Here is a 26,196-nt window from a genome sequence, read left to right as displayed (position 1 = left end):
TGACCCCGCTTTCTATCTATCTCTATCAGCTTAGCAAATCCCAGCAGGATTGTGAGCGGGCGTGTCCCGAAGCAATGCTGGTATGATGCGGAGTCCGCCAAGACAAGGCCCCTACCTGGCCAAGATGCGAGTGGAGCAGCGCTTATCATACCCGACAGTTCGTTCAACTCTGCCCCAATATCACTACGGCATACTGTATTTCCTCATAGCCATCCGAACAATGCGAACTTGACCAACAAGCACGGTCTGCTGTCAGCTCCTACCACCACCCACCCCAAGGCCTCATAAACCACGACGGAAATCCAATACCTCGAGGCACAACACTACCGTCATGTCTAAATCCAGCAAACATGTAGTGTTCGATATTGTCGGCACCTGCGTCTCTTATGATGCCATATTCGACGCTCTGGACCTCTGCTTAGGCGACAAGATGCGTGCCGAAGGCATCAAACCACGACTATTCGGCTACCTCTGGATTGAAGTCACCGAAAGAGAGTACACTTATCTCAGCATGAACGGGCGCTACATCGCATTCCGCGACGTCTTCAGCAGCTTGTTTTACCGCATGCTATACATGTCCGGCATCGAGGAACCCCAGACTTTCGCTAGCGACAAGGTTTTGCAATACATCCTACAGCAGTACATGAAGCTTGAAGCGCGACCTGGTGTTGCGGAGTGCTTCCAACTGCTTCGGGATGCTGGCTTCACGGTGTGGGCGTTGACGGCTGGGGATGTGGAGCGTGTTGGAGGCTACTTCACGCACAATGATATCCATATGCCCAAGGAGAACTTCATCTCATGCGACACGGCCAAGATTGGTAAACCGGATCCAAAAGTATATCAAATGATGATGGAGAAGCTGGGCAGTGATGAGAAATGGTTTGCAGCTGCGCACAACTGGGATGTTGCGGCTGCTAAGATTCACGGGTGAGTAGACACTATCCGTCTACCTACGCAGCTCCATTAACCGGGCAATAGATTCAAGGCCGCATATTGCACGATATGGGAGAAGATTCGTTGCGACAATCTCTTCGGCGAAATGGACGTCACCGCAGATTCCTTTCCTGAGATGGCTCGTGGCATCATAGCTGCGTCTGTTGCCAACTCAAATTAAGCCGTTTGTATTCCGAAACATAGCGATGTCAAGACGTCTCACGCGGTCTAGTCAGCTGCAGAAACTCAGAGTACTGAACAGTCATGCCAAGTCATCGTCGTGCAGAAGGATTGCCCAGAACGCCGCTAAACATCTCCGTATACTTTATGGGATGATATGTGCATGATCTCCTCAGCGAAGCGAGTAATCACCCTTGCTGATCTACGTTTCGGCAAATGTTCTCCGCCGCCGTTATCGAGCACATCCCCCACTCTATCATCGATAAGAATGAATCATGGAGTACAGCTCGCTAAACACCCTGGAAGACTCCAGACGTTGAGATGTTCAGGAAGTGGGGGAACCACCAGCGCGCTTTGCGCCGCGGCCATCTCCGTGCCTCATCATGTGCATACCCGTGTACCGTTGTCGGAAACGCTCTGTTATCTTCTTGTAACCATGTCAGACCGTCGTTTGGGCAAAATATTTGTGGCCTTGGTTTTGATAGGCAGTCTTCTGCGATCCGGTACAAGTACGTTTATGCAGCACACATCGATATCGCAACATGAAGAGCGACCGCACACCGGTAGCAGATCCCGTACACTCATTCTGGACTTCTGTATCCAATCCTCTTGATGACCTACTGAGTACGGATGACCTTTCCACTGAGGCAGACATTGTAATCATCGGTGCGGGATTTGCCGGGGTTGTACGTCTACATCACGAGTTGATTTCCGAACGCATATGTGCTGATTGCAATCTACTAGGCGACAGCTTATAATATTCTCACATCATCCTCGTCGTCCCCGAAGCAATCTGTCCTCATTCTAGATGCTCGCAAGATTTGTTTTGGTGCCACTGGTCGCAATGGCGGGCACGTAAAGCCAGACCTTTACTTCAACGTCTCGAAATATGTATCCATGGATGGTGCGAGCGCTGCAGCGGAAGTTACAAATTTTGAAGCGGCGAATGTGTACGCAGTCAAAGAGCTTGTTGAGGCTGAGAAGTTGGACTGTGACTTACATCTTACGAGAGCGATCGATGTGTATCTGGATGCCGATCATGCCAGGCAGACGGAGGCGGCGTGGGAGATGCTAAGGAGGGATAATATTGTCGAACTAAGAGACGTAGCTTGTGTCTCTAAAGAAGATGCAGAGAGGGTGAGCACGCTTGTCTTTCATAAAGACGTATGAATCGTAAGGCTAATTGTTCTTCCGAAGGTATCGGGAGTCAAGGGCGCTCAGCTGGCTGTCAGCTTTACTGCAGCGCACTTGTGGCCACGAAAGATGGTGCATCAATTGCTAGCGAAGCTACTCGAGCAAGACCATAAGCTCAATGTTCAAGCAAATACACCAGTGACGTCTGTATCCGACACGACGGACGAGGCAGGAAGATGGATAATAGAAACATCGCGCGGCACTATCAAAGCCACAAAGGTCATCCACGCCACCAACGGCTACGCGAGCCAAGTTCTGCCCGAATACACGCGAAGCATAACTCCGATCCGCGGCGTCTGCAGCCATATCGACAGCGCATTGAAGCAACACGCACCACATCTCAACAACACTTACGCCCTTCGTTTCGACGGCCGAAATTACGACTATCTCATTCCCCGAGCAGACGGAAGCATCATCGTTGGAGGCGCAAGGCAGCGGTTCTGGCACAAGCCTGAGCGCTGGTTCGACACCGTGCGCGATGACGAGCTTGTTGATGAAGCAACGACCTACTTCGACGGGTACATGCAGCGCCACTTCCGCGGATGGGAGGATACGCAAGCGCAGACAAAGAAGGTGTGGACTGGAAGCAAGTATCGTAGTCTCCTGCCCATGCGCAACTAACGCATTGAACAGTCATGGGCTATAGTGCAGACTTCATGCCGCACATTAGTCCAGTTCCAAATAAACCAGGACAATTCATCATCGCGGGGTTCAATGGTCACGGAATGCCGCAGATACTGTTGTCGAGTAAGGGTCTGGCTGCTATGGTGCGAGATGGAGTACCTTTCGAGAAGACCGGGCTACCGCGGTTATTCAAGACGGCAAAAGGAAGGGTTGAGATGCGCGATAGCCCACTCGAAGATTCGTTCCGTCCGCTGTGGGAAGAGCATGCCAGGTCGAAGCTATGACGATTGCGTCTCCATGATCGAGACAGTCAACCCAACTTGGCTCAGGGTCTTGCGGCATCTTCTTGTGAGGAATATTAAGTCAGACTCGGAACGATTAAAGTCGAGATGCGTTGTTGCTACGTACGTTTATGGTACGGTGGTGAGCGATGACACTTGGGGATCGGGGCCAGGGCGACAAAGGGGATGACAACAGACGCTAACCCGATTGGGATACCTCGGCATTAGCCACTGCAGAGTGGGGTCGTGCTCAACAGCCACAACTCCTCATCCCCTTTTCCCTCCTAGACGCCTTTAATGATCTCTCTTATCAACATACACGCCGACTGGGTGATGACCTCGCTAATGATGAAGATGCCAACACATCCCTGCCAACATCTGGACCCGAGGGATGCAACGCCCATGTGCCTACTGGACAGCGCTGATTCGCATGGTACAACATGCTGCAGTCAGCATTCACTGTTGCATGTTGCAGACAGCCATGGTCGATAGCGTAATAGCGCGCTATGCTCGTTCTGAACAAACGTTTTGAGTATACAAATACGCGTAGGTCGCCGGCTCATTGTACATAATTGAGTGCGCAACCCTCGCTTTTAGCCTTCCATCCATCCTGTCTTCGGTATCTGCAACATGGCTTCCTTCGAACCGGAGTTTGATCAAGCCTACAATGGTGCGTACTGAACCTTCATATCCATCGTCGATGTGCGTAACTTGCTAACGCGCATCTCAGACCTTGCGTCATCGCTCGATGGCTCCACGGTGCTTAAACAGCATCCAGAGTACAGAGATGCTCTTAAAGTCTTTGCTGTTCCCGAACGCGTCATTCAATTTCGTGTGATCTGGGAGGATGACAGGAACTGCGTGCAAGTCAACCGCGGCTATCGTGTACAATTCAACTCAGCACTGGGGCCGTACAAAGGCGGACTGAGGTTTCATCCGTCCGTCAACCTCTCGGTGCTGAAGTTTCTCTCGCTCGAGCAAACCCTAAAAAATGCTTTGACAGGCTGTAAGTCTTACATCTCCAGTCAGTCAATGTCCAGATCTTTCTGACCATCGCAATAGTGAATCTTGGTGGTGCAAAGGGAGGGTCAGACTTTGACCCCAAAGGCAAATCTGATCACGAGATTCGTCGCTTTTGCGTGTCTTTCATGCGCGAACTGAGCAAGTACATTGGAGCTGATACGGACGTGCCTGCTGGTGATGTTGGCTGTACACGGCGCGAAGTGGGATGGATGTTTGGCGCATTCAAGGCGGCGACTACGAGGTGGGAAGGTTGCATCACAAACAAAGGAGATGCGTTTGGTGGAAGTCTGATGAAGCTTGAGGCAACTGGCTTTGGGCTGGTTCATGTACGTCAAGCACCGAAAAGGCCTGATTTACTCGCTAACAGTACAATCACAGTACGTCTCTTTGATGATCGAATACGCTTCCGATGGCGCTGAGTCTACGCGTGGCAAGAAGGTCGCGATTTCAGGCTCTGGAAATGTCGCACAGTATGCCGCTATCAAAGCCATTGATGCGGGTGCTGTCGTCCCTACTCTGTCCGACAGTAAGGGGACGCTCAAAGCTATCTCTGTGGAAGGCTTCACAAAAGACGACATCGCCCTCATCGCCTCTATCAAGAAGAAACGCCTTCCACTTTCCGACATCATGGCAATGGAGCAGGGTCAAAGGTTCGAGCATCTCGAAGGCGAAAGACCCTGGAAGCATGTGAAGGAAGTCGATATTGCGTTACCCTCCGCCACGCAGAACGAAATGTCCAAAGACGAAGCAGAAGCACTGATATCTGCTGGCTGTCGCTTCATCGCCGAAGGCAGCAACATGGGCTGCGCACAAGACGCTATCCAACTCTTCGAATCGCGCAGGGCAGATAATCCGAACGGACGTGTGTGGTTTGCTCCAGGTACTTTGGCAACACCACTCTAAGTCTCATCAACTCGCTGATCCAATCCATAGGTAAGGGTGCCAACATTGGCGGCTCGGCAGTGTCAGGGCTCGAAATGGTGCAAAACAGCCAGCGCATCGCTTGGCCGGCCGCACAGGTCGAGGCTGAACTGTATCGCATTGTCGAATCATGCTTTCACAGCGGTATTGAAGCCGCCAAAAACTACACGGATATGCGCGCGGAAGACTTACCCAGCCTTTTTGTGGGAAGCAATATTGCCGGGTTTGTCAAGCTGGCGGATGCGATGCATGCCCAAGGAGATTGGTGGTGAGTCAAAGTACAAGGCATTCAAACATGGGTGACTACAACAGTATTACGATATCATATCATTCATTACTAGAACTATGGGCGAAAGGCGCTTGCAATGATTGACAAATCGCGATACTAAGAAACCCAAATCATCACCAGCTCGTAACGCAACGCTCCCTGTCGAACCCACCACGCAACTGCCGATCAGGCTTGACAACTTTTCCTTGCAGAATGGTGTACCGAACGATGTTCTCGCAATCTTCAGGCCGAACTCTCGCCAACCATATACACTGCTTTGCTTCTCTCAGTGGAAGTGATGCAGCGCCATCCGTACTCTCCTTTGCTCCATGAAATGGCAACGGTGTCCGACGATACACAATGACATTTGCGGCAAACTTGTGCCCACCAAAATGACTGACGAAGTGAACACCCACACCCCCGGGTCTCTCGTCAAGCGAGTCGCGATACAAATCTCGTTGCCGGAGATGGCGTTCGAATTCTTTCTTCAGGAGTGGTGCAGATTGACCGCACCGGGCATCGCGGGTCCGGTGACTGCACAGTAAGATGAGGTAGTCGTGTGGGCATGAGCGTATCTTCAGTCCGGATTCTGGCGGCACGCTAAGCGAGTTGAGCGGAAGCAATGACGAGGTATTGCATGGGCTGCGGTTGACGAGGTGTGATATGAGATCTGGTGTCCGGGATGGTGTGACGCAATCAACGATGACGAAAGCTGGGAGAAGGAGGACAGAAGAGATTGGTTCGTCGTCGGGATTCTTGTTGACGCTGTAGTCCGGTACGGGGATGTTGGATGCGGAAAGCATGAACTTCTAGAGGCTCTTGTTAGGCATCATCGCTTTTGATGTGGAGGGGTTTATTTTACCTTCTCGACCATATGTCCATGTGTCTTGGCTATGGCTTCTCCGATGCTGCCTTCCTCACTCATGAAATTGCTGATCCAATTGGCTTTGCCAGTCGCAACGAGGAGATGTCTCTCCCAAGGCATGACAGTACCGTACAAATTCTCGGTCTCATTGATCTTGAACTTCTCCGGGTATGTGATGTCACATGATGAACAGTCCTGAATGCACTCCGGCCCGTCTTTTGCCGGGGTGGTCGGCTCGAACAGTGGTGGTGGGCCACTGGCCACTTTCGGCAAAAGACTTGTCAAAAGACTCTCAATCGGTGCGACCTTTTGCGTGACTGGGGTGATGAGGAGGGGAAGTAAAGACGGCATCGTGGATGATACTTAAGACTCTTTGAAGATACTCAAGCCGTAGGAAGAGATTGATAAGATGCTGTTTCGCTTTCTTATACGTCGTCCAGGAGTGTCATTGAGGGTGACAATCTCATAGCACGGATGCTCTGGTCAATGACATCATAAAAATGCTATTGAGTGAACATTGGCACACACATTAGCATGCAAAGTTCGTTCATCAAGATCGCCGTTACGAAAACCTCGATCCTACTGAAGATGAGCGATGTCCAGGATGTTGCACGTCAAGAATCCCCTCGACGTGACATCATACCAACTACTCAGCGCACTGATATGATGCTTTACCTTCACGGAGATCGCAGGCATCGGCTGCGATCGATGCTAGAGCTGACACTACAAGCTGTGGTGATACGAACCTCCATGCCGCGGTGTACGCATACAAATGCACAAGACCAATAACGGACCGCCTAAACGCACGCTCGGCTGACGGAATTGCAGCCGAAACCGTCGAAGTCTCCATTACGAGATACTCGGCCGTTCATGATGAGCCAAGCTATGCAGGTCGTGATACATGGGTACGTGTAGGGGTCACACCAAGCGATCAGCATGGGTCTGATACATTGAGTGAAAGTTGGAAGCTTACATGTCCTGCAGTCGATCGAACCAGAATCCTCGATGAGCTGCAGGCTAATTGCGAAGTTCGTCATGCGGGGAAACAGATTGTCTTACAGATAGGCGTCAGGGGCGTCAAAAAGACATGGCAGGACATACAGGTTTAGCATGCAATCACCGGTTTCTGTCCGTACCCGGGCGTTCATCCCCACATTCTTCGACCCAAGTTTGAGGCCAGTAGCGTCATAAACTAAAAGTGGTTCTCGTTTTGGAGTATACACAATGGAAACAGTCGGGGTTTACTCGCTGCCCAAGCTGATGTAGCTTTCAAGGTCCAATTTCACCCCACAACTAGTTCTAGATGTATCCCGACATACGTGTTTATTGATGATACGGATTTAATGGCAGAGGGCTTGATAGTGCATGATGTGGTGTGATAAGACAACTTCTTTGACGTAAACACATGTTTATTGGTATGCTACCTTTGCCGTCTACATGCAAAGAAAAGCCAAGGAAAACATGACTTCCTGGTGGGCCGAAGCAATCTTAGCGAGTGAGAGTAAACAAAGAAAGACAAGGAAACGACCCGCTCAGCCACTGAACACTTCTCCGCCTAATGCGCCTTATGATCCGTTGGAATGACACCCGCTCTTGCGTACACTTCATCGTACTTACCCCTGACGAAGTCCTCAATCCTGATGGGCCCAAATTCTGGACCTACGGCGGGGTCGTAGCACGACTTCTTAGCCTCAATCATGTAGTCAGGGTTGCCCTACGAATCGTTAGCGGCTGCCTCACTTCCTGAATCTTGGTAGTTGAACTTACGTGGTACAAGTGCGCAATAGAGTGGCGGTCAGTACCAGAGAAGTTGAGTACCCGATGTACGTTCGAAAGGTACTTGCGGTTGGTCCAGCGTTCGAGCAGATTGCCAAGGTTGACAACAAAGGCGCCTTCCGTAGGCGGCACGTCGATCCAGGACTCAGACGGCGCGTCCCAGACTTCGAGACCGGGGTTGCCGTCTTGCAGGAGGAGAGTGACAAAGCCGAAGTCTTTGTGCTCGCCGTGGCCCTTCTGGCCGATGTCGTCCATCCGGGGTGGCTTCGGGTAATGGTTCATCTTGAAGTAGGTGATGGGCCCTTCAGTGAAGTGCTTGATGAACTCATTGGTCTCTTCGACATTGCCGTCTACCGACATGGAGACAGCTCGCAGCACTTCAACACTGAGGAAGTTGAGTTGCTCAAGGTAGTCCATGCAGACATCCTGGAAACCTTGTCCCAGGCTTTCGGGCCAGTAGTTCGGCCCGTGGGCGAACTTCCCAGCCACAACTTGCGGGTGGTCCCAAGATAGCTCAGGACCAACGTAGTAGCCCTCCTTGAGATCTGGCGCCGTATCTTCTTCCTTGTACTTTTGCGAAAGAAGAGTCTGGTAGCCCCGGTTGTGATCGTTCTGGCGCTGATCTAGCTTTGCCTATCAAGCTGTTAGCACGAATAATAAGATGTCTTAGAACTGCGTTAGCAAAGCATAGCAAGAAGGCTACATACTAGTAATAAGTTAGCAAGATATCTTAAGAGCTACTTGTGGCGGCTACTTTACCCTTCTCCTCTCGTGGAAGTGCGAAGAAGTCGGCAGAAGCCTTCAAAATGGCCTTCTGAGTCTCGAGAGATACCGGGTGGTTGATGATCTGGAAGAACCCATGCTCAACACAGGCCTCATGAAGCTCGCTGAGGCAGAACTTCACACGCTTCTCGTCTCCCGACAAGAAGTCACTGAAGTCGATGGTCTTGATGAGGCCAGGATCAGGCTTGTTTGCCCATGTTTTGATGACGCCCTGAGCTGTTGGCTCAGCCGATGAGGTCAGAACTTGAGTGTTGGCCATGTTGATTGGAGATGTGAATGGAGTGTAGAAGTGGAGATTGAATGAAGTACGTCAAAGCTTGTTTCTGATACACAGATACACCTTATGTTTTCCTATGGATCATTCATGTTATATGAAAGCTCAGACATGACGGTGACGTCAATAGTAAGTCAATACCAGTACAATCTGCGCCAGCGTATTCCAAACCGGATCGTTGCAAGCCGTATGAAGCTCATGTGTCTCACTTCCACGTCATTCTGCACCAGTGAAGCAGTCTCGACGTATGCTAGAGCTAGGCAGTGCGAATTCGGCATGCATGTGTTACCGAAATAAAGGGTGGAAGCGCCTCAATCTCATGCTTCCAATAGCATGTAGGCATGATGAGGCAGTTTGGGTGATGATTGCGCGAGACGCTGATGATGCATGGTATCGACGATCCACAGTATCACCCGGTGCCATGTCAAACCAAAGGAGATGCATACGCGTCGAGTGCTGATGAGGAGTCGATAATCGTGTAACCGATCTGCTCATCATGCTCGATGCCACCGAAAGGCGCTACGTACCTTCTCCCAACCGACGTCCCCATGGGGAACGAATCCATGGATGTACGAAAGATGCATGCGGCAGCCGCACGCTAGATTACTGCGGATACGCCCGACCATGGTTCATCTTCCTGTATGCGAGATCAATTAATTTATGCTAATCCTGGCAAGCACGCCAGCATCACGAGGTGCACGTTGGCCACTGTTTGGTTGACTCGGCGGTTACACCAGATTCTACGGGGCGGCCGAGTCGCTCATGCAGCAGCTATAGTCCTTTGAGATATTTGGTGCAATGCAAGCCAGCCGTAATGCTGACATGCAAGGCCCGGATTCAAGTGCTTATGGCGGTACTAGGTCGACATTTTGGCGTTCCGTCTTCCAAGGTTTCACCACAACCGGTGGGTTCACGTTACACAAGCGTCTCTGGCGTCAAACCTCACGACAAGTGCGGAGAATCTCACCTGCATCGCTATCATCGCTAGATTAGGCCACTACTTTCAATCAGTGGGGAGGTTGATCAGTGATTCCATACTGCGCCATTGAACTCATTTAAACAGGAGTCCATCAGATGTGCTTCTCCATCCATGATCAAGAAGCTTCACCGACTTCAGTCTTCAATCATAACATAATTTTGATCTAACCATCACCCATCATTCACTTCCTCCAACCATGGGTTCAATCGACACATTGGAGTCCTCTGTCACGAGGGCCACCATGTGTAAGAAATGCACCAATGGCAACAAAGTCACTATCGACTTTCCAGATGGGAGCTTCACCTTCCACTCTCAGTGGCTCCGTGATGCTCGTTTCGACAACGGTGCAGCCCGGAATGCCGAGACAGCAATGTGCCAGCAGCCGCTCCAACTCGCCCAAGTCGAGAAGGTTCGCACTTCAAGCTATGGTCTCAAGGAAACGCTTGACATCAGCTGGAAGGATGGAGTCAATACTCAGATCCCGCTTCCTTGGCTTCGTGTCATGGCGCCTCTGGTAGCTGCTCCAGCCGACGACCTTACCGCTTCGCCAGCCCAAGCCGAAGTCAAAGGTTGGACAGTTGACAGTCTGCATATCCCAGAGGTATCCTACTCGAAACTGTTCGCTGGAGAGCTCGAGCCCAAGGATCTTGAGGAAACCATTCTTTCCATCATCGACCGAATTCTGGGCTCCTCCGCGCCCGGTATTGTGAAGATCGTGGATCTTCCCGCTCCGAACATGGAAGAAGAGCACAGCCACAAGAAAAACATCAACACCCAAGTCCTCAAACGTCTTTTTGGTGCTGTCTTCGTCCACCCAATTCGCGGTGCCGATCAGACTTTCAACGTATCGAGCCACTCCGGCGATGCCAATCGCAAGATTGGACTACCCAATTACGACACCACCCAAATTCTTCTGCCGCACACTGACCATGCCTTCTACGACAACCCCATCCAAGTCCAGGGATTCTACGGCCTCGAAGGTACCAGTGAGAACACGTGGATCTCGTCCCTTCAAGCGCTCGAGACGCTGCGCAGCGAGGACCCAGAGTCTTATCGCCACCTATGCAACGCTCCCGTAGCGTTCGGGCGTGTGTCCAAATTCTACGGCGAGCCGCTGTATCAAGCCACCACTGACACGGCTGTCACCATGCACCCAGGCTATCCAGATCGCGTGAAGCGCGTGCGCTGGCATCCGAACTTGACTGGCTACCTGTGCAGCCCGTATGCCGACTACAAAGCCCATCGGCTCGCGCATCAGAAGTTTGAGGAGATCATGAGGCGTCCAAGCCACCAACTCAAGATTGTGTTGAAGCCGGGAGACCTGTACGTCTGGGACAACTTCCGGCTCATGCATGGCCGAGAAAAGGTTCTGACCACGCCGCGTACGGGTGTTGGCCAGACGGTGCCTGAGAATGTCGTTCATGACCGATACCGGGCGTTGTGCGTCAATATGCTCAAGGGGCATATTGATGGTGATTGGCTGTGCCATATGCCCATGCAGCAGCTGCGTGAGCTCGTCAAGCTTTTCCAGGGTGGCCAGGAAGACATCGGGAATTGAGAGTGCGCATTGAAGCTCGTAGAAAGATCGCTGAGGTATGCCTCTTCGGTCTAGATTGTGGAGATGAATCAAGCCCGGGCATGCAGTTACCCTGGTTCTTTTGAATTTAGTAGACTGACCTATACATTCTTTCACTACCACAATGCAAACGGTCCTCATTTGCTCGTGATCCATGGTGGTAGTGACGCGTCTTGGTTGACTCTGATCATTATCCGTTCTGAGCGATGGCTCCGTAGCTGCCGCATGGAATACCTTGGTACTCAAGAGTACTGTCTTGTTGTTAGCATTATGCGAGATGAAATGACTGCTACCTTAGCTTTAGGCGTCCCATGCGGAAGGTTTTGCACAAAGACCACCCGCTGGTCTAGCCTAAATGTTTCTCGGGTCCAATCTAGGAGCGACCTCCGTGAGGTGGTCATGCTGTAAATCGAATTAGGCCATGCATATGCTGAAGCGTCAACCCGCCATGAGATATGCAGGTGCGGCCTAAAGCGCGAACCGAGGCTTCGATGAATGCCATTTAGAGGCTTCCAAGGCAAGCGTAAACGACGATGAATGATCCGAGGTTTCCCATATCAGACTGACTTTGAGCGCTTGACTCAATGTAAGCTTCTGGAGTTCTGTCGTAACTCTGAACGATGGAGATGTGCGCTTCTCGCGAAATATCGATCAGGCTCAACAATGGGGCTCTGACAAGCGTTGGTGGACGTACGCGTACGCGAAAGCAGACTGTTGATAGTGGTGGCTGAGACATCGCGTTGTACTACATGCGTTGTCGTAGTACCTGCTCATGCAATGGAGGTTCGGACCGGAGCTTCGTCCCAGATGACTGGTCTGATTGCTGCAACCTAGCCTGGCGCGCAGACAGTCGACGATACCCCATCTGGTACCAATGTAGTTGCATATGGCGAGAAGGGAAGTAAGACAAGGACGCGACGCTAGTGGTGGGCCTTACTGTGTTACATGAACTTCTGGCCACGAGTCTAGAGTTCCTTTGTGTCGGTCGCGTAATCCTTGGAAAGTTCTGACATGCAGCATGCGGGGCGAAGTTAGAAACAGCAACGAGCAAGCTGGCTTGGCCAGCCATTTCGCGACCATTCTTCTTCTGGTCAAATACTAGCTTGATCAGGGCAAAGGCATGCGAAACACAAACTGCTTAGCTTGCTTGACGTGCTTGCGACATCTCTGCACGGCTTCCGCTGACCCCGGGCCGCACCGCATGAAGCTTGCACAGACGCCATAGCTTGGCTTTCAGGAAGATGCGTTTCGAGAGCAATGTGCATGTTACCAATGATCACGCTTCTCCTAGCCACATGCAAGTACGATCACCGTCGCACAACTACTTTCGACCGTGAACCGCAGTCTCACCGGGATGGTTAGTTCCGAGCTGTCAGATCGCTTGACAGTGAAGCGTAGCGTACGTTCAACTGATTGAACGCCATCTTTGCATAGGCGAGGAGTATCATCAGCACCTACCGCATTGTGCTGACGATCATGTCCGTTCTATGCATCGAGAGGAGCTTCATAGTAGCCGGGGAATGTTTTCGAAAAGACTTAAAAGGGAGGTCTCTTCAACCTTCGGCGACTCAAAAGCTCGACACAGCAATACTTCATCATGAGTCCTGCCATTACCCACGTCACCGACCCTACCGCAGATGCCCATATTTTGACCTCGCGTTCTGAAGAGGTCGAGAAGGTTAGGATGCCGATCTGCACCTGTGTAGGGGAGATTTCACTGACATTTGTAGTTGCTGGGCCAAGTCCAAGATCTGATCATCCCTTTCATCCACTCAGCAGACAACCACAAGTCTCCCAATGACCTTCCGAATGGTCACTCCAACGGAGTGAACAAGAAGGGGTTGCGCAAGGCATTGGTCGAGCAGCATGACCCGAGGGAGCTGCAAAGGCTTATGGCATTGAGCTTTCCCACTGCTGGGCTTCTTGAGGAGGGCTTCTTGGAGGAAGTCGAGAAAGTCCTTCGCTACTCTGTGAACACCTGGGATGCAGGTTTCATGAGCAAGCTCTACGGCTCCACCGACGCACCAGGTCTAGCAGCTGAACTAGTGTTGGCCTCTCTCAACACCCAGGTCCACACCTTTCAGGTGTCGCCTGCACTAGCCGTCATTGAGAAGTTCACCGCACGCGCTCTCGCGAACCTGTTCGGACTGAATGGGGCTTTCGCAGGCGGCGTAACCACCTCAGGAGGATCAGGCTCCAATGCAACTGCTATGCTAGTAGCACGTCATACTCTGTTCCCCGAGACGAAGCAGCTGGGCAACAGTGCTGGTGGGCTTCGACTGGCCGCTTTCACTTCAGCCAATGGTCATTACAGCATCGAAAAGGCTGGGTTGATGCTTGGTCTCGGCATGTCGTCGGTGTTTGCGGTCCCTGCCGATCCAACGACTCGTAGCATGGATCCGGCGGCGCTTCGGTCCTGTATTGAGAATGCCATCTCTGAAGGATTCACACCCTTCTTCTTGAACGCCACTGCCGGAACAACCGTTTTCGGCGCTTACGACAATCTTCGCCCACTCCATGCTATCTGCAAGGACTTCGGCATGTGGCTCCATGTTGATGCCTCTCTGGGTGGGCCCGCTGTTTTCAGTGCAAAGCACAAGTACAAACTTGACGGAAGTCATCTGGCCAACTCCATCACCATCAATCCACACAAGATGATGGGCGTACCCGCAACTTGTTCCTTCGTGCTCAGCGCGGATATACGTCAATTCCACACCAGCAACACATTACCCGCGAGCTATCTTTTCCACAGTGCTGATAGCTCGGAGGAAGTGTTTGACTTGGCTGATCTCACCATGCAGTGCGGACGTCGTGGCGATGCATTGAAGATGTACCTGAGTTGGATGTATCATGGCTACGAGGGCTATGCCAAGCAGGTTGACGCAGTCTTCAGTACCGCTGCATATCTTGCAAGGCTCGTGGAAGATCATCCAAATCTCGTTTTGATTAGCCCAAACCCGCCACCTTGCTGCCAAGTGTGCTTCTACTATGCAGAAGGAGGACGGTTGAGCGAGGATGCTGGTCGCAATGAGGAAGTTACGAAGCAAATAGCGGCGCAGCTCGTGCATCGGGGGTTCATGGTGGATTACGCTGGCGGAGATACCCGTGGCGCGTTCTTGCGACCAGTTGTCAGCAGGGGAACTGGCATCCAGAAGGTGGAAGAGCTGATCGAGGTCGTGGAGCAGATCGGATCCACTGTCTGGGAGAGCAATGTGGAGACCTTCATGGAGGACTCAACGGGTTCAGACGTTTCGCCCTAGCGTGGTAGTACTATTACCACTATTTCGCTTCAGTTTTCGGATTGATGATAGCGCACAATATCATTCGTTTGCCACATGCATCATCTGCAGTCCAATGTCAGCCGAGTTCCCGATCATCAAGGCGTGTATCAGCCAGTGATTTGACACAGCCCGACATGAAAGTACAGGTACTCTAAAGAGCATACATGGCTCATACCCACATACAGCATGCCGCCGTGAAGGAACCATTCGGCTGCAGGCCAATGTGGAAAATGATAACAGCCTGTAGTAGTCCAGAGCCCAGGGTGTTCTTGTCATGGTGCCAAAGATGTGACGGGCGTGTAACAAGTGCTTACCCCCGGTAGTGTGGCCTCAACGCCGGGCATCGTGTGGGTGTAGGAAAGGGGCTTGACCCATGGCGATGCCACCGAACTCGGGGCACGCGTGGCAGAAGCTGCATATGGGCAAGTAGATTAAATGAAGGGCGTAAATCTAAACGCCATTCTGTCTAGATGCAAATGCGTGCTTAGATTTTGATGTAACGTCGTAAAAGTGCGGGTGATGAATAGGTTTGCGCGAGATATGCAGAGTCTGCGGGAAGAGCTAGCGCGGTTTTAGTGCGGGGCTATTACCTATATATACTAAAAAGTATTAGTATTATTTTAAGTACTATATAAGCTATAAGTAAGCTTAATAGTAAAGTAAGTAATAACTACTTTAATATAGCTAAAGTAAAGTTAAAACTTTTAAAGTTAAACTAGATTAGATATAAAAAAAAAATTTACTTACTAAATTTACTATTTTAAAGCTATTATATATTAGTATTATTAATTATATTATTAGAGCTCTATCTAAAGAGAGAAGTACTATTATAGCGCTAGTCTAGATAGCTAATTAGATAGCGCTAAGCTACTAAGTAAGTAGCTCTATAACTACTAAAATTCTTATATAATTACGCCTATTATATACTTCTTAAGCTACGTTCTTATCTTAGTCTAACTCTAGACTATTAGTAATATATAGTAAATACACTAATTACGTATATCTATCTTCTCTACTAGCTAACTCTATTATAAGATTATACTTTCTAGATTTTTCTTCTTAGTTAGTAAACTCTAATATAATATCTAATTAAGTATAGGTTATATATAGCCTATTATCTTATATTAGTTAGAGTTAGCTTAAGCTATTAAGTAAGCTTCTAGAGTTAGCTTAAGCTATAAGGCTAGTACTAAAATCTATAGACACAAAGACTATATTTAATAGAATTTAATAGCAAAAGTTGTAAACTTAATAAACTTAGAGATAGATAATAGGTATTAATATTATAGAAGAGAGCGTAGAGAGCTTTATAGCACGTAGTAAGGTAGTAGAAAGATAGTAGAGAAGGTAGAAGAGGCAAAAATAGAGTAGAGAGTGTTACAGCAAGAAGAGAAAAGAGAGGCAAGAATAGAGGTATAGAACCTACGCTAATTTTAAAACGTAGTAGAATTCTATGTAGTCGCTTAGAGGTTAGTCTATATTAAATCTTTTATGCTCTACGACGAAAAACTACTTCTACAGAAACAATACTTTCTTTGCTAACTTAGGTCGTTTAGCCTGTGCCTAAGCAGCACCTGTCTTCTCGTTGTTGCATTTCGTGGATACGCAGCCGTTAGCGTATCCACATCCACTGTAGGTCCCCGATCCGGGTTTGATACAATAATGGCTGATATCCACCTTGCCATTACCCTTGGTCGTGCTGCTCATGCCATCGCTCCTGCGAGTTGTCTCTATCTTGTTTGACAGTCCGTAAATCCAAAAATTGTCGTTACCCATAACGAGCGTTTGCTCCAGGAACGTAACGTTCGTGTCTATCGCACCAAAATTAGCCTCTTGCACTGAGCTTCGCAGACGTGGATGTCCGGCAGATAGAATAATCAAGATGACTTACAGTCCCATTCATACTTCAATCCCGTGCTACACACATCCGTCTCGGCAGGCGCACTGGTTCCTTGTGGCACGAAGCTGTAGTGACACTTTCCCTCAATGACATTGGTGATTGATGAATGGAAAGTAGCGTTGAAGTCGCGGATGCTGTAGCCTGGGCGACCGGACTGTGTAGAAATGCTCACGTCCCAGTATGTGTCCGCAAGATCGGGGCGGTCGTATTCGCTCTCTGCGACTGTCACGGCGGCCGAGCCGGCGAGCGCAAGCGCGAGGAAGGAGAAACGCATAGTCAATTGATTTAGGTTGTTGTGACTGAGGTGTGTTAAAATGCGCACGGGGCGAACTGTCTTATTTCTACAGCTGCACGGAAAAACACCTCTAGGCACCAGGGAGCTATACGAGCATGCCCCAGATAAACGGTACGCCTTACAAAAATCCTTTCGTGAACGGGCCGTGAGTGGGTCCCCCCGTCCTCGGTTCCTGAAGCTCGCTACACCTAATTGGTCGTGTAGACGGACCTGCATCTCCGACCTTCCCCATTCGGACATTCTAAAGTCGAGACCCTTTCAAGGTAAATTTGATGTGTATTTATATCGTGATGCTTAAGATGCGGTGAGTGTCTATGCATGTTGTCGTGAACGAGATATGGCAGTAGTATTCCATATGTATCTAAGTATTCGTATGTCCTCAATGCATCTCTCAATGGAATAGCAACCCGCAAACAATGGCCAGACGTACCACTATTTCAACTCTACCATGTCTTCCCATCTCTGCAATATTCCAAAAGGACCATGTCCATTCATGCAGGGTACCTCCATATAGCAGCCCTGATCGTACGAAGTTCGTCCAGGTGGGCCAGATCACGTTATGAGCATCGTTCAAGCTGCGGCGCAGCTGCCGCTTACGCAAGTGTTCGGCTTCTGACATGGCGTCGAGGCATCACAGGTCCATCCAGTGCATCTGTAGATCCAAGTTAGTTTTCCACGACTCGTCGCACACGTAAAGATCGCTCACCCCCAGTTGCACTGCGCGCTGCTGCAAACGCCATCGGGGCTCAAACATGTCAAGCCAGAGTTGCAATCTGTCGTATTACTGCATTTCGCACCTACGGCGCCGGTGGTCGGAGCTGCGCAGGCGCCGTTTACACACGTGTTTGGTTTCTGGCACGGCGACGAAGCACTACAGGTCCATCCGGTACATCTGAAAATTTTGGTTAGTAAGTCTCAAAAGCCAAAGGAAGGAGGATCTAACCCCCAATTACAAGCGGCTGTGCTGCAGACACCATCAGGTGCTAAGCATGTCATGCCAGAATTACAGTTCGTCGAGTCACTGCACTTCGCACCTTCGCCACCACCAGGTGGAGAGGCAGACGGTTTTGGTGAAGCAGAAGTCTGCATCTTTGTAGGAGCAGGAGTCGTTGGTGCTGCTCCAGCTTTTGTTGGCCATACGGCGCCATCCGCAGCATACTTCGTGTTGACGCGTCCTGTAAGCTGCCACTCCACACCCTTGATGACGTCGTTCTTGTTACCGTTGGGGTTCCCGTGGATGTTCGAGAAGGCGTCGATCATGATGTCGATAGACCCCGGCGACTGATGAACCGTGTTACTAAGTGATCTTGCGAAATAGTACTCGAGGAGATTACTTACAAGGACATATTTATCATCAAATGCGTCGCCAATGTACATAAGCATTTGCTTGCCAGTTTTGGGATCCTTAACAGTCGCCTCGAGACCACAGTACTTTTGCGTTGCTGCCTTCCAACCCGCTGGGTCCGAATTGTAGGTCTTGCCGCCCATCGCTTTTAGGGACTGAGCATCGTTCTCGTTAGTGACAATTCCAGAGATCTTGAAAAGGGTTGTTACCTACCACAGCAAAGACAGGATCGCTGTTATAGTACGTGTACGCACACCAACTCTTGCCGTTTGTCGAGTCTTGGCCGGCAGAGGCACGGTACCATGATCCAATACCGCTCTGTGGACCATCGAAGAAGTTCGAGGGAAGATTGACATTGTGGATGTCTGCGAGCGCGGACCCAATGAGAGCCGCAAGAGCGATGGGATAAGCAGGTGATGGCATGTTGGATTCGCTTGGAACTGTTTGTTGAAGCTTGTGAATGTTGATGATTCTGTCTGCAGCGCTCCAGCCTGTCTTTATACAACGCAGACGTCGACGTGACTATTCCCGCAGTGACCTCGATACTCTGTACCTTCTCCTGGTGCTCGATCGATGTAGGCACTAACTGAGCATATGAGGTGCACTAAGCTACACGAGGCTTAAGCTGAAGCTTGAACATCGGAGGTCACTGCATAGTAGTCCTGCAACTGCAGCCTAACTCGATTCATAACGGAATGAAGAGTCCGTGCTAGCGGGAAATCGATAGAACGGATGTTAGACTAGGCGTCCTGTGTATTTGCCTACAGTGGCATCCAAACATACAGCGGCAATGACGATCAAACAATCGAGACGCATCTGTTTTCCTTCCTGGGCCTAGCCGGGGCTATTTGAAGCCCCGACACCGAATTCATGCGCTAGAAGTGCATGCCGTACATGGTTCAACCTTCTGTTAGATCACCACAAGGAATAAACGATCTTCCATAATTTTCTTGCCAACACATTACGTATACACATGTGCCGAGGCATGGCTGCAAAATTGTGGGTTGAAGCGTGCCTCACGCGGCTTCTTGCAGTAGATCAAACCTTCACTTGTCCAAATCGGGCCGAACCGGACGTTAGTAGTCGGACGCTCCGAGATCGTGATCAACAAGACCCGAGTTCGAGAATACGAGCAACTTCGATTGGGTGACTTCATTCCTGATGAAACATGAGGAGCTTGCTACTACAGCCACAATCTACGTGCGAAGAAAGACGGCTGCATGCTATGGAGATGTCGCTGAGCTCATGAATATCTGCGAAGGACACCGAAAAGCTTAGCATCAGAAGCCTCTAATGTTTCTTGGTAGAAACATGCGAATACACACGAACGCATTATCTGCCTGAAAGTCTGAGGTGATCAAAACCAAACTCGCCTCTTGGATCTAGCGCAGATGATCGGTGTGACATGAAAAGCGGTAACCCTTAGGGTTCATTAGATCTATGAACTAGATATGAGTACGCCGGACCGACACAGTGTGCTGCCCTTTCAAGCAAGTATCAGTGTATAGTGAATATTGAAAATACGAGGGCGGTGACAGATAAAACTCTTCATCTCTTTAGCGGCTGTCGTCTATGGCACTTTCATGAATTCAATCGAAGTGAGAAGGTCGAATTGCAATGGAATTAAGAAAGCTACGTGCTTCCACTTGTTCACATAATGACATGATGATGAAAGACCGCTGCGACATCAGCGTCCGCAAAACCGGGGCAGTCATGGTCGTGCAAGAGGCAATGTTATCATATCAGCCTATTTTAGGGATACAGTCGGATAAGCTGCTCTAATATCTGACAGGCCAGTCCATGACAGCTGCACGGACGTACTTAGGCTCATGACTGACGCGTCATGTCTAAGTTGCACGCTTTGGGCCATGGTATAACAGTGCGATGTCATAGTATAATAGTGGCGGTCAACGAACTCAGCACGAGGCTGTGTACAGGCAACGTATGCAGGCAGTGACACCGGGCCGCTTGACGCCCATTGATGTGGCAGAGAACAAGAGCTGCTCTGGTGCTTGAGCAGTTGATCGGACCAAACATTACGATGGAGCATCATCAGACGCGAGGCGTAAGAAGCAGGATGCAATCGGTCCTTTGCCGGGATCTCGTATATCTGTAAGACAACTGTTAGAAGGCGATGCAAAAGCATATATAAGCCCACTAAGTCTCTGTCCCCAAGCTTATCAAAGTCCTCAACATTCGATACGGTTGTTCCACTACCCTCCATCGCTGTCGCATATCCGAGTGCCTTGTTCAAGTGAGTCAAAAGGACAGCCTGGGATCAATATGTACTGATACCTATCCTAGCATACCCAACATGGTCAAATCACTCCTCCTAGCCATCTACGCCACGACTGGTACCCAAGCCCTCTGGCTAGCTGCCGTAAACATGGATTACGGCTCAGCTGTCGGCACTGCGATATTTAGTTCCCCGTATTGCCAAGTCGGTAAGGGCAATACTGAAGCAGAAGCCCTCTCCAAAGCCAGCAACACCGTAGGTGGCACTGCAATCATTGCTGGTGGTCACTGCGATCAGCTTCCGTACCAACATACCAACCAGCTTGGCGGATTCTGGGACGATTACGGAACGATCAATTATGAGGATGACAACTGGCATTGGTATTGCAATCCTGGCCACACGAACAGGAACTCATGCGACGCCGGGAATGGATCGCCGAAGAAGAAGAGAGCAGTGAAGCTCACTGCTTAGCTCTCAGGCGACGCTAAGTATTGTATCGGAGATCTTTCGAAGGGCGTGGTGAAATGTAAAAGAGCTTAGAGACCACGTATCCATGTGGCATGGAGGACCTCTGGCTAATTTTATGAGAGCGTCTCTGTTCAACACAGCAGTTATGTAGTCACCCATTCTACTTCTTGTCAACATGAGTCATGGAAGCCTGTATCTGCCAGCCTCGCATTGCATCGTCTTAGGGTGACTACGTTCCTGCTTTAGGATCAACAGATCTTGAGACTGCTTAGACGCGAGAACGAAGTGGATATTTTCGACCACTGCGCTGTCGCTGTTGAAAGTCCGTATGGGACATACTGCCCTCCGAGCACCGTGGGCTCCAGTGTAACAACACCCGCCATTAACACGCTTCTTTCCTGATGATCCGCGCGTTGCCGAACGTCCCAGTGCAGTTGCTCGAGTTCAAGTTTGGTCATTGTGGGTTGTGCGGCTTTGCGTGCGACGGGGTCTGGGGCTCACCGCCGCCTTCGATTCGGCGGACTGAATCAGGGGAGTGCAGCGTGTCATCATCTTGGCAGGGCGAAGGAGAGGAAAATAGTATCTCGCGTTCGTAAAATTAAATGTGAAGGAACTTCTCCCCATTACACAGAGACGCATGTCGCCTGTAGAATTAACAAATCTGAACCAGCGTATTTGTAGGTAGGTCCGTGTGCTGTTCAGCAGCCGACTTTAGATACGAAGATAGAGCTCTCACCTAAACTATAGAGATTAACAAGCCACTAATCGTCCTAACCTTGCAATTTATCTCGCTTTATAGTCTCTAACTAAAATTTTCTGTAAAGGCATAGTAACTTAATAGTACTTAGAAGACTAAGTTTTAGAGAAAGTTCTATAGCATATAATATATTAGAAGAGATACCTACTCTAGTTAAATAGTTATAGTATATAGAAGAATTAACTAAAGTAGGTAAGTTGTATTCTAAATCTAAGATACAGCAACTAATGCAATTATTAGATTCTGTATTTAATACACTATAGCATAGATTTAGTACTCTTATTTAGGTAGTTCTAAGATAGTATTAATACTTTTTAAACTTACTACTTATACTTATATAAGTCTTTAGAATATAGTAAGAGTTTAGTCTATAAATAAATATAGTGTTATACCTAGTGCTACCTTAAAAATAAGCTTTATAGAAATATACTTATCTTATAAAGTACTTATAGAGATAGTAATAAGTTTGTATATATAAGTAGTTTTTCTCTATTTACCTTAGATACCTATACTACTACGCACTAATCTAGACTAGCTATATAGTTTCTAGATAGAAACTAATTAGTTCTTAGCGTATAGAAGTAGTCTATAGTAGGTTACTACTAATCTTTATAAGCTTTATACCTAGTTCTCTTCTACTATCTTACTAATTAGTAAGTATAAAAGTAAAGCTATATAATAGGCACTATTACTAGAGTATAGCTACTTAAGATTACGTAGTATTATATAAGTATAGGTAGATAATTTAATATTAAATAATAAATATCTACTACTAGTTACAAGCCTAGATATTAATAATACTTATAGCCTATAGAAGCTACTATAAAAGAATACTAGAAGCTTATATTATAAAGTTAGATAGCTATTAGAATAGTTATCTATAAGCAAAACTAAATTATTTATAGAAACTATAGTTAGTAGGTTACTACTACTATTTATTAATATTGTTTATATCTTTCTAGATAATTTTACTAGTTATAAGAAAGGCGTTTAATTACTATAAAGATTTACGTATTATAGTAGCCTATTATAGAGTTAGAAGCTCTAGATAATTCTTATTAGTAGTAGTATCTATACGTATAAAGTTAGTCTAGATCTATTAATTTTTAGCTATATTTAACCTATACTATTACTAATAAATAATTATAAGATTCTATCTTTTTTAAGATTTTCTATCTTAAAGAAAACTATACTTTCTAGTATAGAGATAGTAAGAAAAAGTAGAAGTAGGTCTAAAATACTCTATTTAGTATACTATCTTAATCTTTTCTTTAAGATAGCATTATACTATATTATAAAATATATCTTCTAACCTTTTAACTTTATTCTTACTACGCGCTAGTATAATTAAATAGAAGACTATCTCTAGCTCTATCTATAGAACTTTTTAGAGCTATACGCTACTAATTATATAAGTAAAAAAGCTACTTTAGAGTATATAGCGTTTATAATTATATTAAATAGTTTTCTACTAGGTATATATTATAAGTGTTCTATATATAAGCTTTTATCTTTTAATAGTAACTAGTAGACTTTAAACTATTAGTAGTCTTTAACTTACTATACTAATCTTACTACTTTAAAGCCTTTTCTTTACTACCTTCTAAATAAGAACTTTCTCTAGTAGCTTTATATATATAGTTAAAGGCTATCTTTAGCTAGTTTTATTTAGATCTAGAGAGAGATACACTTATAGTAGTTTAACTATATAAGAAAAATCTTTAGAATATTACTATTAACTAGAATTTAATCTATAGCTCTTAGTTATATCTCTACTATCTTTTCTATAAGTCTAAATATAGCTTACGCTATAGATATATACTTTATAATTTCTATACTAGTAAATTTAGATTAAAAAGGTAGTAGATAGAATATTTCTAGTAGATCTTCTAGTGTATTTTATATTAATCTAAGAGTAAGATTACTATTTATCTTAAGCTACTAATAGTAGAAAGCTAATTACTTATTCTTAATAGAAGTAGTATCTAGAGAATATTTACACTATAAATACTATACGTACTTAATTAGTATTAAAAGCTTCTATATTCTATCTATAATAAGTTTAACTTAAGTTTAGGTATAAGTATAGATATAGAATATATACTTTTTAAAATCTATAAATAACTAGACACTTACTATAAGATATAAATAGCTTTATTATACTTATATTTCTTTTACGCTAAGATATAGATAAGTATATTACTATCTATAAGTAGCTAGTAAATTAAGTCTTTCTTTCTTACTAATTCTTAGAAAATTACATATTTATAAAGATATATAGCTTTCTAGCTTTTCTACTTATAGATAGCTTATATAAAGCTACTAAAATAGAAGTATACGTAAAAAAAGTATTTAGATTAGATACTACTCTTTTTAGTTTTAAAGAATCTATTATAAGTATATTAGAACTAAAATTTATAGTTACTATAATAACTATATTAAACGTAAGGCTTTATATTCTCTTTAATTATAATAGAGCTAGAAGTAGGTAAAGTAAAAACTTATATTCTATCTTTAGATAGAAGACTAACTAACTATAGATTATAAATACTATTAAGCTTTTTATATAAATAATAAGCCTCTTATCTATAACGCGTAAGTTCTATATCTTTTTTTCTAGGTTTTAAACTTATCTCTACTAGTGCTAGAGTAATATCTACTACTCTATTATACTTTCTAGTAAAGTTTATCTAAAGTTTAGAATTTCTATAGAATAGTAGTATAGAAAAGTATAATAACTCTATTAACTTTACTAAGTAGAAATTAAAGGCTATTTAGAATACTACTTCTAATCTAGCTATTTTAATAGATATAGAATTTACTTAAGATCTAGAATTACTATAAACTATCTCTAAAAGACTAGGTCTTTACAACTACTTTTTTCTACGCTTATTCTAGCTTTTTAATACTATATTAAATACTTAGAGTAGCTAGAATAATTACTTAAACTAAGTTTCTAGAAATAAATAGTATAAATATATCTATATTAATATAGCGCTAGATAAAGAGCCTAATCTTAATAATATTAGTAAAATACTAAAACTAGAAGACTTAGCTATAACTTTTCTTTAGAGTTATAACTTTGCTAGTATTACGTAAACACTTTTTACTACCTTTTTTTTCTTTAAACTTTACTAAAAGCCTATAGTAAAGAAAACGCTAGTAGTATACTTAGGTTCTATCTATAGTTATAGTCTAGATATATATATGCTAATTAAGAGAATTCTATAAGAGTATCTAGTAGCCTTCTTTACTATAGAAGATAGTACTAGTCTAGGCTATATTAATAGCTCTAGTCTTTATGCTATATATAGTTATTACTATAAAGTTATTAAGTTTAGAGTCTACTATATTAACTAGAATATATCTATTTACTTATAGTTTAACTAATTAGATTAGTATAGAATTAGTAGATTTCTATAATTAATAATATAGTTAGTAAGGCTTTAGCTACTAGACTCTAGATTTAGTAGAGTAGATTATTAGCTTATAGACTATAAAGGTATAAGCGTATATTAGTGTAAAATTACTAGAAAAAGAAAAAGAGCTACTTCTTTACAAACTAAGCTCTCTAAAAGATAGTGCCTAGAGATAAATATAAGAAATACTAAATAATATATAATTATAGACTATATAAAGGTAAAATAAAACTTAACTTTTAGATATAAGATTTATTTACAGAGACTTATAGTTAAATAGTAGATCTAAGTACTTTAAAGTTTATTCTATCTAAATTATCTATTAATCTTCTTTTATTTTAAACTAGCGCTCTAATATAGTACTTTACGTACTAGTACTAGCTCTTATTTAACGTCTATAGATAATATTATTAAAGTTATAGAGGTAAGTAGAGCAAAAAAAATATAATTAGTTTAACTAAGATATTATATATAAAAGAAAGTAATATAATAAAGTATATAGTAGATAAGTAATAATAGAATTATAGAGTAAGTTACTACTAATATTTATTACTTACACTATGTTTAATTTCTTTTAATAGAATATAATAAGATACTAATATAGTAGTAGAGATCTTATATTTATTCTTAGATAGATAGGTTACTATAGCTATATAGTCTATATTTAACTATATATAGTCTATTCTTTATTATATAGTTATAGAGTTTATTCTTAGTATTTAGATAGTTAGTAAGATATAGATCTTATACTCTCTTATAATAACTCTAAAGTTTACGTAGTAATAGAGAACGTATAGTAGATAGTTATAAGAATAATA

General features: G+C 45.7%; 9 protein-coding genes across 9 annotated transcripts; 6 read left to right on the top strand and 3 right to left on the bottom strand.

Moving 5' to 3' along the window:
• Positions 1-331: 331 nt before the first annotated feature.
• Positions 332-1,114, top strand: J4E78_005055 (uncharacterized protein; the record flags this gene model as incomplete). The annotated part of the gene is made up of 2 exons (XM_049365677.1): positions 332-927; positions 979-1,114. 2 exons carry the CDS (start codon positions 332-334, stop codon positions 1,112-1,114), a joined length of 732 nt encoding a protein of 243 aa, XP_049222392.1.
• A 541-nt stretch (positions 1,115-1,655) lies between these two features.
• Positions 1,656-2,928, top strand: J4E78_005054 (uncharacterized protein; the record flags this gene model as incomplete). Its single annotated transcript, XM_049365676.1, has 3 exons — positions 1,656-1,799; positions 1,858-2,250; positions 2,311-2,928. 3 exons carry the CDS (start codon positions 1,656-1,658, stop codon positions 2,926-2,928), a joined length of 1,155 nt encoding a protein of 384 aa, XP_049222391.1.
• Positions 2,929-3,842: 914 nt separating this feature from the next.
• On the top strand, positions 3,843-5,428 carry J4E78_005053 (uncharacterized protein; the record flags this gene model as incomplete). Its single annotated transcript, XM_049365675.1, has 5 exons — positions 3,843-3,882; positions 3,943-4,218; positions 4,275-4,561; positions 4,614-5,097; positions 5,169-5,428. 5 exons carry the CDS (start codon positions 3,843-3,845, stop codon positions 5,426-5,428), a joined length of 1,347 nt encoding a protein of 448 aa, XP_049222390.1.
• Positions 5,429-6,024: 596 nt separating this feature from the next.
• J4E78_005052 (uncharacterized protein) lies at positions 6,025-6,640 on the bottom strand (the record flags this gene model as incomplete). The annotated part of the gene is made up of 3 exons (XM_049365674.1): positions 6,025-6,066; positions 6,117-6,233; positions 6,287-6,640. 3 exons carry the CDS (start codon positions 6,638-6,640, stop codon positions 6,025-6,027), a joined length of 513 nt encoding a protein of 170 aa, XP_049222389.1.
• Positions 6,641-7,844: 1,204 nt separating this feature from the next.
• Positions 7,845-9,107, bottom strand: J4E78_005051 (uncharacterized protein; the record flags this gene model as incomplete). Its single annotated transcript, XM_049365673.1, has 3 exons — positions 7,845-8,003; positions 8,057-8,698; positions 8,820-9,107. 3 exons carry the CDS (start codon positions 9,105-9,107, stop codon positions 7,845-7,847), a joined length of 1,089 nt encoding a protein of 362 aa, XP_049222388.1.
• Positions 9,108-10,297: 1,190 nt separating this feature from the next.
• Positions 10,298-11,659, top strand: J4E78_005050 (uncharacterized protein; the record flags this gene model as incomplete). The annotated part of the gene is made up of 1 exon (XM_049365672.1): positions 10,298-11,659. One exon carries the CDS (start codon positions 10,298-10,300, stop codon positions 11,657-11,659), a length of 1,362 nt encoding a protein of 453 aa, XP_049222387.1.
• Positions 11,660-13,274: 1,615 nt separating this feature from the next.
• On the top strand, positions 13,275-14,937 carry J4E78_005049 (uncharacterized protein; the record flags this gene model as incomplete). Its single annotated transcript, XM_049365671.1, has 2 exons — positions 13,275-13,355; positions 13,408-14,937. The coding sequence occupies 2 exons, from the start codon at positions 13,275-13,277 to the stop codon at positions 14,935-14,937; spliced, it is 1,611 nt and encodes a 536-aa protein (XP_049222386.1).
• Positions 14,938-17,986: 3,049 nt separating this feature from the next.
• Positions 17,987-18,921, bottom strand: J4E78_005048 (uncharacterized protein; the record flags this gene model as incomplete). Its single annotated transcript, XM_049365670.1, has 4 exons — positions 17,987-18,045; positions 18,107-18,434; positions 18,492-18,653; positions 18,712-18,921. The coding sequence occupies 4 exons, from the start codon at positions 18,919-18,921 to the stop codon at positions 17,987-17,989; spliced, it is 759 nt and encodes a 252-aa protein (XP_049222385.1).
• Positions 18,922-20,812: 1,891 nt separating this feature from the next.
• Positions 20,813-21,205, top strand: J4E78_005047 (uncharacterized protein; the record flags this gene model as incomplete). The annotated part of the gene is made up of 1 exon (XM_049365669.1): positions 20,813-21,205. One exon carries the CDS (start codon positions 20,813-20,815, stop codon positions 21,203-21,205), a length of 393 nt encoding a protein of 130 aa, XP_049222384.1.
• Positions 21,206-26,196: the final 4,991 nt, after the last annotated feature.

Source organism: Alternaria triticimaculans (assembly GCF_023758025.1).
Source record: "Alternaria triticimaculans strain BMP 0046 chromosome Unknown scaffold_6, whole genome shotgun sequence".
Taxonomy (NCBI): domain Eukaryota; kingdom Fungi; phylum Ascomycota; class Dothideomycetes; order Pleosporales; family Pleosporaceae; genus Alternaria; species Alternaria triticimaculans.
This window is presented reverse-complemented; position numbering and strand designations above follow the sequence as displayed.